Genomic DNA, 13,036 nt, shown 5'->3' with positions numbered 1-13,036 from the left:
GCTGTGTGGCCATTCGGGGCATGGCTGTCTCAGAGGTTTAGTGAGGCTGAGGCTTCTGGGGTTCTGTGGGAGCTCTGGGAAGTGGGAGCTCCCAAAGCTACCAAGGAAAGACTGGTAAAGCACTTCCCAAGGCCTGCATTGCAGAGCCAGCAGAATCTACAGGAAGCTCTTCAAAGAGTCTCCCGTGTTTAGTCATGAGGCTCAGATGTACAGCTTCTCACAGAGCAGGTTTGGGGTTGGGGGCTTGGGAATTGGGCTGATAATCTTGGAGGATAAATGCTAATGAAAGAACCGTTTTATTCTCGGATCGTAAGATTCCTTTAGCTTCTGAGATTCTGTGAGTCCCTATTTGCCTCTGGGAGTGTCTTTAGAATTGAATGGTGTACAGATATCTTCAACTACCTTCCAAACCCGCAGGGACCTGGGCAGAAGCAAAGGAGTCTGTTCCATTCAAACTTCATGAGGGCTCACAGAGAGTAATGGCATTTGTTGTATAAAGAAATAAAATTTCAGGGGGCGGGGGGGGGGGATCAAGACCAACTGTCTGAGCTGGGTGGGGCCTGGGGAGGAACCACCTTGAGCAAACAGGTTGGAGAAGTCAGTCTCTGTGCGCCGGAAGCGGGCACCCTGGTCACTGTTTTCACAGGAAAGCAGGTTCTTGGAGGACTGCCTCTCCCTGAAGGCGCTCACAAGACGACTCTTCTCTTCCAGGCTATTGGTCCTTTGTAAGAAGCCTAAAGTGCAAGAAGCTAGGGTCAGAGAAACTGAGAAGTACCCAGCCACCAAAGGCCAGCCGCCCAACCAGGCTGCCCGACCAGGCTAACCCTCCAAGCAAGGCTCTTGCTTTTGCTGAGAAGAGAAGCCACCGAGTGTCTGTGCTTTATATACAGTGACTCTGCACTGCTTGCCTTCAGGCGGGGAGGGGCTGTGTCAAGCGTCATCAGTGGCACAGGCCCAGTCATGCAAGAGAGAAAAGCAGCAAGTGAGCCCCGTCTCCTTTCTGAACACGACAGCAAACTCAGAATTAAGTTGACCAGACAGCTTCCACTCCAGTAACCCGCCCCAGGATGGGGCTTGGAAGGAAGGGACCCAGAGAGGATGCTGCCAACATTGGGTTTGTGGGCTATAGAACCCGGGGCGGGGGGTGGGGGGATGAGAACGGAAGAGGGAAAAGGTTGAAGACCAACAGAAGGGGGGACGGAGAGGACAGTAGAGTGAAGAGAGTGGAGGGTGAAGACAGCAGAGGGGGGAAGGGAGGACATCTAAGGGAGCTGGGTGGGGCAGGAGAAGGAGGAGGGTGAGGCTAGCAGAGGGAGGAAGGATAAGGCAAATATCACAAGTGTAATATTTTTTTGACTCAAAAATGCAGTGTGCTCTTTCCTGAACCTCTCTCCATTGATAACAGCATTAGAGAAAAGGGCTTGAAAGCCTCCACATCTCACAGCCTTGACATGGGCTCAGCTCTAAGTATTTATGGAGCACTTGTAGAAGAGCTGTTTGCTATTTATTCAGGACGAGACGGATGAAGTGAGACCAATCTCCCACCATCCCGGAAGCTTGTCTGGCAGCTGGCCACCTCTGCTCCAGCCATGATAGAAAGCTCTCCAAGAGGCATACTGAAATGAACTCATTCAGAGCTCAGGCTGAGATTCAGAGCACTACACCACTTCCCCCAAGAAGGAGGAGAAATCTCACTTACCCATGGTGTACAGTGCAAATACCCACAGCGGTGCTCCAGGAAGCAGGCTTGAACTCCAATGGGCTGGAGTTGGGGTTCCCTGCCAACTTGGAGCCTGCTCCCCTTTCCTGGCCAAGCACTGAACCCTGTGCTCTTTCCTCAACAGTACCTCCAACACAGCCTCAAATTTAACTCCAGAGGCAGCATAATGAAGGGAGAAAACACGAAATTTCTTGGTGACTCCAAAGCTGTCTTTGTGGCAACCGAGATCTTTGAGACATCACAGAGAAGATTCTAAAGTCCAGAGCCAGGAGACAGTACTCACTCATTCACTAGAGGGATACAGGGTCCTGGCCCCTGACACTGTTCCCTTTGTCCACTACAATGGCTAGAGAGTAGGTCTGACTGGAGAAACCAAACCCATGTGACCCAGTGAAGGATGGTCCTGCCCATCTAAGACCTACTCTGGAGCCTCTGCCATCTGCCCAGGCTTCTGGCTCATTCCTGAGAGAACCCACCCCTTCCTACCTTGCACCCGCTTTGGAAGCCAGAGGCAGGGAGATTAGGTTTTAGATATCCTCTCCCAGGATGGTTCCCATACGTGCTCACCCAGAGATGTGCTGGTGAGACGGGGAGACAAAACTTTAGATCTGCATGCCATTTGGAGCCACCTTTTCTGTAAGGCAAGAATCTGAATTTTCTCTAGATCCTGGTTTTATTTTTCAGGCAGCACATTCATACTGCATTGTAAATTGTGTTTAAAACCCTGATGTGGGGAGCTGGTGAGATGGCTCAGCGGGTAAGAGCACACTGACTGCTCTTCTGCATGTCCTGAGTTCAAATCCCAGCAACCTCATGGTGGCTCACAACCACCGGTAGTGAGATCTGATGCCCTCTTGTGGTGTGTCAGAAGACCGATACAATGTACTTATGTATAATAATAAATAAATCTTTGGGCCAGAGTGAGCAGAGATCCTAAAAAATTCAATTCCTAGCAACCACATGAAGGCCCACAACCATCTGTACAGCTAGAGTGTACTCACATACATAAAAATGAATAAATGAATAAATCTTTAAAACCCTGGTGTGATAATGTTAACTGTGCTTTTTTTGTTTCTAATACTGGGGACTGCTGATGTGAACATTTACTATACAAAGCCGTTTCTTTAACTTTAGGAAAGCATTGTTTGGTTTTGTTTTTAATCATTGAGATCCTTTAAAATAATCCAAGCTCCTCACAGCTCAGAGAGGCCCTGCTAGGAGCTATTGTCTTCTCCAAAATGGAAGAATGAAATTGAAGGGAGAATAATATTGAGTGGGTGCTTCAACAACAGTCTGACTAGAAAGGGGTCCTGGCTAGTGGTCTCTGAGACTGCCCAGGAATGCCCTATATTCTCTGTTGTTCTATACCCCAGCCACCAGCATTTAGGGCTAACCTGTAACTGTCGCAGGAAAGAAAGGGATCTTGAACTTGTATTGGTTCAAGTCATAGATGGCCACCCACCCGCACTCAAATAAAGATGGGCAGCATCCCCAAACGGACTCCCCCTCTGCTGGTGGCTGTTCCTCATTCTTACTGCCAGTGAGCCCTGTGGAACCAGAGAGTGGCATGGCATGCTCCAGACAGCTGTTTGCAAGTGGAGCTCCAAGCTTGGTGTGGCATAAAGACACATGGTCACTGGGCAGAGGGGATGCTGAAGCCCAGCACCAAAGCCACTTAGAGAAAAGAGCTCCTCTTTCGTCTTCTTCTTTTAAACGGGCACACAGCATATTAACAGATTGCCTACATTTTTTTTTTTACAAGAAGCCAGAGCTACAGAGTGCCTGAGGTATCTCTCTCTTTAAAATAGGCAAATAATAAAAACTTAAACACACGTGTGGAAGGACTGTCTGAGCAGCAAGTTCCAGACCTCTGCAGAGGAAAGCGATGGAACACAAGGGTAGAGCCCAGTTCTTGCCACAAGCTTTTGGTTACTCTATCTAGGTCATGCTACCGTGCCTGCAGCGGATCTCCAGCAGAACCCTGGGTTTCTTCCATCTGGTTATTCCCTGGGGTTCAGCCTCTGGAGCTGAGAACTTGAGTAGTGACCCCCAGGGCCATCCTTGCAGCTTCATTTCCTGGGGTAACAAGAAGCAGGGTAGGGGATGGGTGAGAACTGTATCTCAGCAAGGCATGCAGATGCTTAGGGACCTTCCAGGGTGCTGGATTCAAGGGTAGAAAGAGACTATTAGATCCTTGGCTGTCAAGGCAACGGTGGTATTAGGTCAAGAAGGTGAAGTACTCCTCATGCAGAAGGGTCGGGGATTAAGTGAGCCTGGGGAAGGGGTGTAGTGGAGGCTATAGATTCAGGGTCAATATTAGTTGACCAGTATACTTGGCTTCCACTAGCTTAAAATGGAAAGCCAGAGTTGGCCCAAAGCATGGGAAATGAATCCTTATGTTATTTTGCTCGAAAGTCTCGTCCTCTGCTCTCCTCTCTGTCACTCAGGTTGTAACTTTCTGTGTGTGTGTGTGTGTACAGAGAGAAATCTCTTTAAGGATGACAGCCCCCCACCTCCAAGTCCACTACCTCATGGCATTGGTTGTCAGAAGAGGCAAGGTGGAAAATGTAACAATAACTTAGAGCCTCCACTTCTGTCTCAACTGCTCTAACTTTATCCTGGCCCCTTTCCCTTTCAGGACATCCCGGTTGTCTCCAACAGGACCATTTGGACCTTGTCTTTCAAGAGCCAGTAGCAAGAACAGCGGGAGGCAGGATGACCACTGTCCCTACTCACCCTCTCCCACAGGTCAGGAGCCTCTAAGACAAGTGGCCTTCACCCAGAGACCCCAGAGTCCCTTCCGTTCTGATTGCCAGTCGGTTGCTGCTTGCGCGACAACGACTGAGGCAGAAGGCGAGAGCCAAAAGGGACCAAGCAGGAAACGGGCCATTAAGCCAGGAATGGCTGGGTGGGAGTGGGAAGAGGCTATTAATAGAACAAAGCTCGGGGCTGTCAACAACGTAGAGACCGCTTCTGGTGTTGCCCACCAGTTTTGAGCACCAGGGATTGGGTCAGGTCCCCAAACCTCTGGGTCCTATGGCCGAAGGGCTAAGCTTTTCCAGAAAATGTACTACGTCTCGCAACTAAACAAACGCACTAGGTCTTCGCCACCCGCAAATACTGGACTCCCGGATCCAGAGCCCCAGTGATGCAAGGAGGGCGCTGCACGGCCAAACGCGGAAGGACGCTGGTTTCCAAAGGCCCTAAATAACCACTCTCCCCAGTGATTCTAAACAACCACAGACCCGGAAGCAGGGGGAGGGGCATGAGGGTGCGGGAAGATCAGGCCTCAATAGCACCCACTCCCCTCGGGCTCCCTGAGCTTCTTAGGCTGGGGAGGGTTCCGCACCCGGCGCCCGCTCGGCTGCTATCTCGAGCACAACAGCTGACGGATAGCTCTTTAATAAGCCCCTCGTTAATCTTCCCCCGCCTCTCCACCCCCTGCCTGGGGACACCCGTATTTTCAGGCCCGATAAGGCTAGAGAATTTTAGACAGCGAAATGTAGTCAGGAAAGCAAATCCTCATTGTTCAGCCGGAGCCACTCGGCTGTGTCCCTTCGAACAAATCCCACCCCCCCCCGCCCCCGTTTTTTCCTTGGGCGTTTTCATTTCAGATCCTCTCATTCCTTTTCCTCTCTAGCTTTCGGATCTGTTTTTCTTTCCTGCTGGCAAATCCTGCCAGTCAACCACCCTCCCCAACATCCCCTCCCTCCTTGCAGCCCCCTTTCTGCACCTGCCCCACTTCCTTTCTTTCTGCGCCGTTGCCGTCGAAGACCTGCAGGACAAACGGTCTAGACCGCCCTGCTCGCATCTCCCCTAGACAGGCCACCCAGAGCTGCAGGCAACCTTTTTCCTTTCTTGGGCCCCTAAAGCCCCAGGAACGAAATTTGAATTACCGTGGCAATTAGGTGCAAACCCCGTAAGTTGGGGAAGTCACTTTTAATGGGGGGTGGTGGTGGTGGGGTGGAGGATGGAGTGAGGGACCACGAAGAGTCAGTTACAGCCTTGATAGATATTGCACCTTTGGTCTGGCCGGGAAAATCAGACCGGTTCACACTTTTTATGAGCTTTTACACATTCGAGAGCAGAACGCACTACTCCAAGCAGCCCAGCGCCGGCGAGGATAGCCTGGCTGCCGCTTGGGGGTGCTGTATCCCAATTTCTGAGGCCATACTGGGTGAACTGAGTCCCCATAACTATGCGGTTTCTGGTTATAAGGACTCCAAAGGAAAAGGCCTCTCCTGCCAAGTGAGAGAGGCCACAGGAGGGTAGGAGCCTCCAAGGGACCGCATCCGCTGGACGCTGGGACAGTAAAACAGAATACTAGACCGATGGGTCAGAGTCTCGCTTAGGATGTGGGACTCTCCTACAAATTCAGTCGCTTCTCCCTCGAGATCCATCCAGCCCCTGAGGGCCTGTTTACTTACCACAGATCTTCAGACCCAGTTTTCTGGTGCATCCATGGGCTACGCCACACCAAGTATCATACGCTAGGAGCAGAGAGAGAGAGAGACAGAGGGGTGGAAATTAGAGAGGGTCGGACCAATGAGAAACTGGGTAGAGGGCGAAGGTTTTCGCGAGGATTGTGGAGGTTTTCATGAAAAGGCACGGAAAAAGCTGTTCTGGAAGGAGCAAGGAGCTAGCTACCCTACATCTTTGGTTCAGATAGAGCTCCCAGCTCTCCTCATGTTTCCTGCCTACTGTTGGCTTCAGGAACCGAACCGTGTCTTGGAGAACCGGGCCTCACAGCCACGGACCCCGCCCCCAAGCGAACCCCACCAAGGCAGAGGTGAACTCAACACACAAAGATCCAGACCTTAGCACTGGTGTGACCCAGCACCCACCCGCCAGGCCCAGCCCCAGGTCCCAGGCCTCGGACTTGAAGGGCGACAACACACCCGCTCAAGATAGGGAACACAGAGGCATCTGGGACCCAAACGTCTCATAATTTCTTGGCGGGTCTCCAGCTGAGTGGCAGCTTAAAATAAACTGGCATGAAATGGGGTCGCGGAAGAGTTCAAGAATTAATTGGGTGAAAAATAGTATTTGAGTAGATGATCGGACTCGCATGGCTGCTCCAGTCAGACTGGGGAGGCGAGAAGACAATGGTGCGCCAGCCGTCCTGTCCTCAACCCCACCCCACCCCCCTTCGCAACCTGCCCCTCATTAACCCTTCCTCCCGACTTCTAGAGTCTGAAACACGCTGGTGAGAGCACCTTTCTCCAGGTCTGAAACGCGGGCGGCAGGACTTGCCCCCCGCCCCCCCTCCCGCCCTTTCTCCCAGGCCAGTCTCAAGGCGTTCTGGTCTACTGGTCTTTCGCGTTAACTCCCAGCAAAGAATGCAAAGAGGGAGAAGCCTTCCCATAGACTCCTGAGATGGGCCCTAGGAGAAATCCCCTTCCTATCCCTCCAAGCAAGGCGCCTCCCATCCTCCACCCCAGCGGTGCGGGAGTGTTAGCTGCGATAAGCAAAGTGGCATCCATTAAACCTCAGGCACAACAGAGCCCCAGAGGGGCGAAGAACCGGCCTGACGTGAGACAGTATGTCACGGTAGGAATTCCAGTGACAGACAGGAAATCTGTGCAACACCAAGACCCTAATAATAGTACCGGGAGCATAAAGCGCTACTTCCACCCAGTATCTGTGCTTTCTCTTTAAACTCCAATCTCATCTAATCACCAGAAGAACCCAGGAAAGGGTTGTAGGTCTAAGACTCAGGTGACAAAATCATTTCAGCGCAGAGGCTACAGTTTCTCAAGGTCACTTGGCCTGAGGTTGGCGATCAGAAATATTCCAGTGCCGTCCCCCACGCCCCAAGTTAGGCGTTAATAAAAAACAGGTAGGAAGAGAGATGGGGGTCGAGAAACCCTTTGTTGTGGCCGGAGTTGAGAATCCTTTTTCGGATAGGCAATAGGCAGGAGGGCTCCTGCTTGCCAGGGGGTTGCTGGGATAAGGTGTGAGGGTACAAGGTGTGTAAAGTGTATACTGGAGCAGAAAGGGACGCCTTTCGGTAGACCCTGCAGAGGCAGAGCCCAACAGCAAACTGGGCGGGTGGGGGTGTGTCTTCCAGGGAGGACAGAAATTAGACAGAGCAGGCAAGCTCTCTCAGGCTTTCCAGTTAAGGGTTAGGGGTTCCCAGGGAAGGGAGGTGGGGGTGGGGTGTCCTTAGATCTCTGGCCTCCATTTAGGTGGTTTCCGGAGGTACCACACCTTGTATGGACTCAGATCATCTACTCGGCCTTTGTTGAGGCTGGGCATTTGAGGACTACAGGATAATCTGCTAGGATGTAGAGGTGCCTAGTGTGGAAGGTGGCCCCCAACCTTGCAGAAGGAATAATGGTGTGTGTTGGGGGATAAAGACTGGAGTAAGATGTGGGGAGGACTGGAAAATAAATCTATCCGGGTCCAATCTACAGACAAAAGGGGTGCAGGCCTCGAATTCGGTGGGGCCAGCTCCCACTCACTGCTGGCTCCACCGCCAAGGCCTGGATCACGTGCCACCGGCACTGACGACTCTGCCTGGGATCTGCTTTGTTGTGTGGGCAATTGTCGCTTGCCTGTGTGCAGGAAGCCGGGGCTGCTAAGAGAACTGCAAGGTGGCCTGAGGACTTAGGGTCTCCTGCCTCAGAGTCTGCACCAAGAAATTCAAAGGGGGGGTTTTCTGCCTTCTGCTTGCCACTTGTGTACACGGGAACTGTTGTTTTCACGGGGCTTACAATAAATGCCATAAAGACGCCAACATAAAGCACTCTCCACCACACAGATCTCCCGCAGCTCCTCTTCTGTAGAGATTCTGGTGGGAGGGGGCGCGGAGCTGTCTGGGAGCTGATAGAATTTTGGGAGAGGGGTGGTGAAAGACTTAACCCCAACATGGAAAAAAGATAAACAAATCCCACGACTCCAGTCCTCTATGTGGAGTTAAAAAGTCAGGCTGAATTAGAGACAGATCGGATGGGAAGCATAAATGCCCTTTTATCTGGTTTCTCTATTCTCCCCAAGACTTGTCACCTGCTGACAGGTCTCTAGAAAAAAAGCACAGGGGTGCTTTTGCCTCCTGGCTTGCCAAGCCACATCTCCTAGTTAGCTGCCACGCTCCCCCCCCCCCCCCCCCCCCCNGGNGGGNGTNAANNCCCCCCCCCCCCCCTTTTTTTTTTTTTTTTTTTTTTTTTTTGTCTCTAAGATGTAATTAATTGAATCTCAGGCAGTTTTGTGCACCTTTTACGCCCCTGGCTTCGCCCTCACTCGTCAATAGCTAGACGCAAATTTGGAGCAATTAGGGACCCAGAGTTTTCTAAAAGCTGCAATTAACGTCGAAATTTCCCCTGATTATGGACTGTGAGTACAGCGCTGGGGGCGGGGGGGGGGGGGGGGGGGGGGGGGGGGGGGGGGGGGGGGGGCGGGTGGAGGAAAGGAGAGGAGGAGGTCAGGTCTCATCTCAAACCTAGAGCTAAGGAAACTGTTCTCGCTGAGACTCCAGGTTCCTCACACTGCCCCTCTGTTCTGACCCCTGTTGTCCCGTCAGACAAAAAAACACAACACAGCTCCTTGAACGTCTCTGCCCCGTAGACCCCCAAAGATCTTTCTTGCCCGGCCCTTGTGAAGTCCTCGCTGCTCTTCGGTGCCCTGGGAATAACCTCGCGTCCCTGGCAGCCAAATGACCTCTAAGCAGGAACCTGGGATAGGGCCCCATTTGTTTCTCAGCCTCCATCATTTCTACTCTCTCCTTTCGCGTTCCGACAGCGCAGCCTCCCGCAGTGCCAGCGCCCCCACCCTCGCTGCAGTCCATTTAATAGGAAACTGGGGCAGGACCTACTTGTAGGGCGCAGGTTGGTAGTATTAGGATCCGCTCCCGCGTTCGAGGAGGTTGCAGGCGAAGGAGTGGAAGATGCCATCAGCTCGGTGGTCTTGGGGTCTCTACGGTTCAAGGGTCCCCCGCGGACTGGGCGCAGGAACAGGCTGCAAACAGAAGGGAGAGCGGTGCCGGGAGAGCTTCTAGGTCCTGCGGCCCGGGGCACCGAAGTCTCGGAGACAGAAGGGAGACCAAGGGCAGCAAGCTGGCTGGGTCCTGGTGCGCGGACGGTGGGAGGGGGTGGGGAGGCGCTCGCTAGCTCCGGGACTGGGGCGCAGGCACAGTAGCCCCGGGCGACTCTCAAGTCTAGAGGCGCAACGGGGTGCTCCGAGTGAGGCTCACAGCTAAGGGGCGCCGGAGGCGGGTGCAGGGCGCGAGGGATGGGGTGAGGATAGGGCCAGGAGCACTAGGGAGCACTCATCGAGCAAATTCCAGCCCAGCCGAGACAAGCCCCATTGGGCTCCCAGCAGCCTGGTGGACGGGCAGAAGAGGAGGGGGGAGGGCGTGCAGGGCGGGCACGTCTGGTTCGGTGTCTGGTTCCCGTTGTTGTGTCTGGCCAATTCCTTGGAAAGAAGGAGGCTCACAGCGCCGGGGACAGGGACTTTGCTGAGACAAGGTGAGAAGAAATAGGTCCCCCGCCCCTCAGGACTTGACCCGCTAAGAATCAGTCACCTTGCACTCCAGACAGCCAAAAGGCAGCGTGTCGAAACCTTGCTGATCAGTTTCTTGTCCCACCTCGTTTCTAGCTTTCTCAACCCTAGGGCGAGGCTCCGTCCCAGATTCACTGTTTCTACTCTACCTAGTCCCTAGAGTTCGTTTCACTGAGCCAGAGAAGGTGGCAGAGGGTAAAAAGGAGAACGTCACCCGGTGGCGAATTTGCGCCTAGGGCGCAAGAGACCTCGGATAGAAGAGTGCGCGGTTCCCCTATTTGGTGTTTGTTCGTGGACAGAGTGAGGGAGAGAGGGCGAGAGAGGAGGAAGAGATGGGGAGAAGGAGCGGGCGAAAGAATGAGAGGAGAGGGAGGAGAACGCTAATCTGGGTAAATCTAAGACCCCGCAGAGCGTAGCCCACCAGCCGCCTTTTGCGTGTCGTCCCTCGGGCCGAGCATCTGTCCCCCCCGCGCGCGCTCTCGCCGCTCCGCGGGCGGCGGTGGAACGCGGGTGCTGGGGAAGTAACAGGTTATCGCTCCTCGCACCTTCTGCCGCTGCTACCCAGGCGCGTATCCGACCGTGAGCTCCGATCCCCCAAGCGCAGGCAAAAAAATGGCTCTGGGGTCACTTCAGCCCCTATGTATCCTCCCGAATGAAATTGATAAGGGTTTCAAGAGCGAGGAGGGCAGGGGATGGGGGGTGGGTGCGCCAAACCACAGCTGCGACAGGACTGGCGGGAAGCACTGGGCTGTGGAAGGTGGGCGACAGGCGCGTGCTGGTGGGGTGAGGCAAAGGGCTGGACAAGAAGCCGCAGGCTGAGGGCACCGGGTTGAATAACCGAGGCGGGGCTCTGGCAAGTCCGGGCGATCCGGTATTTACCCACCTCGGTTCAGCGACAGCGAGCTGGACCCTCCCGCGACTCCTCCGCGAAGCGTCCCCCGGCTCGGCTCGGCTCTGTCACAGGCGTACGTGCTCGGTGTCACCCCAGGGCTGCTTCCTTGCTTGCACGATCCCTGGTCCGGCACGGGAGAGCCTGAAGAAGACAGAGATCTGGAGAGGCGGCCGCTGGGCTTGGGGGAGGCGGGGGCGGAGTGGGGAGGCGGGGACCCGCTCGGCGGGGGGAATCACGAGGCCGCTGCTCGCGGGGGCAGCTCGTCCGCGGAGCGCTGGGGCTCCTTTGCAGGTGTCTGACTGCCTCTGGAGCTTTGTAGGGCGATTATAAATCCAGCTCACGGGTTTGCGACCAGAAAGGGGTGTGTGTGTGTGACAAAGTCCTATGAGTAATCCAGAATGCACTCAGCACGCTCTGTTTTTGTTGTTTGTTTGTTTGTTGTTTTTAAATTATTTTTGAGTTAGGCAATGTTGGGTGAGGGCAAGGAAAAATATAATTCCTAGGAAGAATTTTGTCTCACTGGGCGATTCTTCCTGCTCCTCTTCTTAGCCCTCCTTCCCGTATCTTGGAGAAGACTAGAATATTTGCTTTGCCTTGATCAATCTCCTGTGGTTGTCCTGGATTGGCGATTCCAGAAGGTTTTCTCTGGGTGGTGTCCTAGGGAGCGCTCTACTGAGCCAGTATGGCTGTACAGGCAAAGCTGAGATGAGGGGACCACCCAGACCCTGGAGTTTCTGCACTCCAGTTTCTTCTTCCAGTCCATCTCCACACTACCTCGTTCGAACACAGCTACCTGGCACCACAAGAGGCAAGGGGTCTATTTCCCTTTCTCTGAGCCCTCTCCCTGGAGAGGGGTAAAAGAAATCTTCGTAATTGATCATGTCTGAAGGTTAATAACACGCACGAGTGCCGCTCCACACGCCTGGGGCAGCAGAGCACGGAGGGTGGCTCCAGGAAGCCAGGACAGCACTCCGTGTCTTGGCCCGCTCTCCTCGCTTATTTTCAGTTTCACGCTGTTCAATGATTCTCTCTTGGCAATATTTAAGCACATTACTGATCGGGGTGAAGTCCCCCACCACAAAAAGGCGGTATCGGAAAAATTTCCACCAGAGGGCGCCAAACACACAGAGACCCCGTGCTGGCGGCCTTTTCCCTGGTGCGCCCCAGACAACACCTGGAGATGCCCGCAAGGCTCTGTAACTGCCGGCCTCTTTTAGCCTTCCCGCCGCTACCTCCTGGCTTTCCTTTTTCTCTCCCTCCGTTTCTTATTCTTTGAGGGCAAAATAAACTGGAATTTTGGGCCTGTCTGAGTGGTGGTGAGTACTCTATGATCGCTTTACTCGTTTTCATAGAGATTTCCCTCATATTGTGGCGCAGCAGACCGGTTTATTCATGTGCACCTCTGGGTCTTCAATGGTTTATCTCAGGTCTGTCTGTCTGTCTGTCTGTCTCTCTTTTGTGACCATCTTAGCGACTTTCATCACCACTCAACGGAAACATCAAAACAAATCGTATAAATCACCGAAATTTTCGTGAGGGAGCTCGAAGCCTCAGGGCTGGGAGGATAAGGTCTGATCAACAAAAGGGATTGAAGTAACTGCGCTGCTCCTTGCGACCAAAGAGAACATTGATGTTTTCTCTCGGACTCAAATAAAAGTCCTCTTCCNCCCCCCCCCCCCGCACATTTTAAAAACAAAAAGCACCCAAAGGGTGGGCTGAGCTGAGTTGGAACAGAAGTTCCCCTGCGCTCCTGTTAGGTAGGGGTGTGTGTGTGTGTGTGTGTGTGTGTGTGTGTGTGCGTGTTTCACGAAGGAAATGTCCCCTCAAACCACGCACCTCAGAGCTTTTCAGAATATCTTGAAACTGTTTAAGAGGAGGTAAACTCGGAGTTTCTTCCACGCCCCCTTTTCTGGCCTTCGTAGAAA

The 13,036-nt window shown here is 53.4% G+C and overlaps 1 protein-coding gene across 3 annotated transcripts in view; it reads right to left on the bottom strand.

Moving 5' to 3' along the window:
• Positions 1–11,455, bottom strand: part of Gad1 (glutamate decarboxylase 1) — a 40,413-nt gene extending 28,958 nt beyond the window's left edge. For 2 of the 3 annotated variants that reach the window (XM_021182551.1, XM_021182576.2), the window contains exons 1-4: positions 11,103–11,301; positions 9,534–9,676; positions 6,148–6,210; positions 576–734 (exon numbers count right to left, since the gene is read on the bottom strand). In XM_021182551.1, coding sequence (XP_021038210.1) covers positions 576–734; positions 6,148–6,210; positions 9,534–9,612 — 301 coding nt within the window. In that variant the 5' untranslated portion in view covers positions 9,613–9,676; positions 11,103–11,301. Of the gene's footprint in view, positions 1–575; positions 735–6,147; positions 6,211–9,533; positions 9,677–11,098 lie in introns of all 3 variants that reach the window. The other variant, XM_021182570.2, reaches the window with a different exon arrangement.
• Positions 11,456–13,036: the final 1,581 nt, after the last annotated feature.

This window comes from Mus caroli, chromosome 2 (genome assembly GCF_900094665.2).
Source record: "Mus caroli chromosome 2, CAROLI_EIJ_v1.1, whole genome shotgun sequence".
Classification (NCBI taxonomy): Eukaryota; Metazoa; Chordata; class Mammalia; order Rodentia; family Muridae; genus Mus; species Mus caroli.
This window is presented reverse-complemented; position numbering and strand designations above follow the sequence as displayed.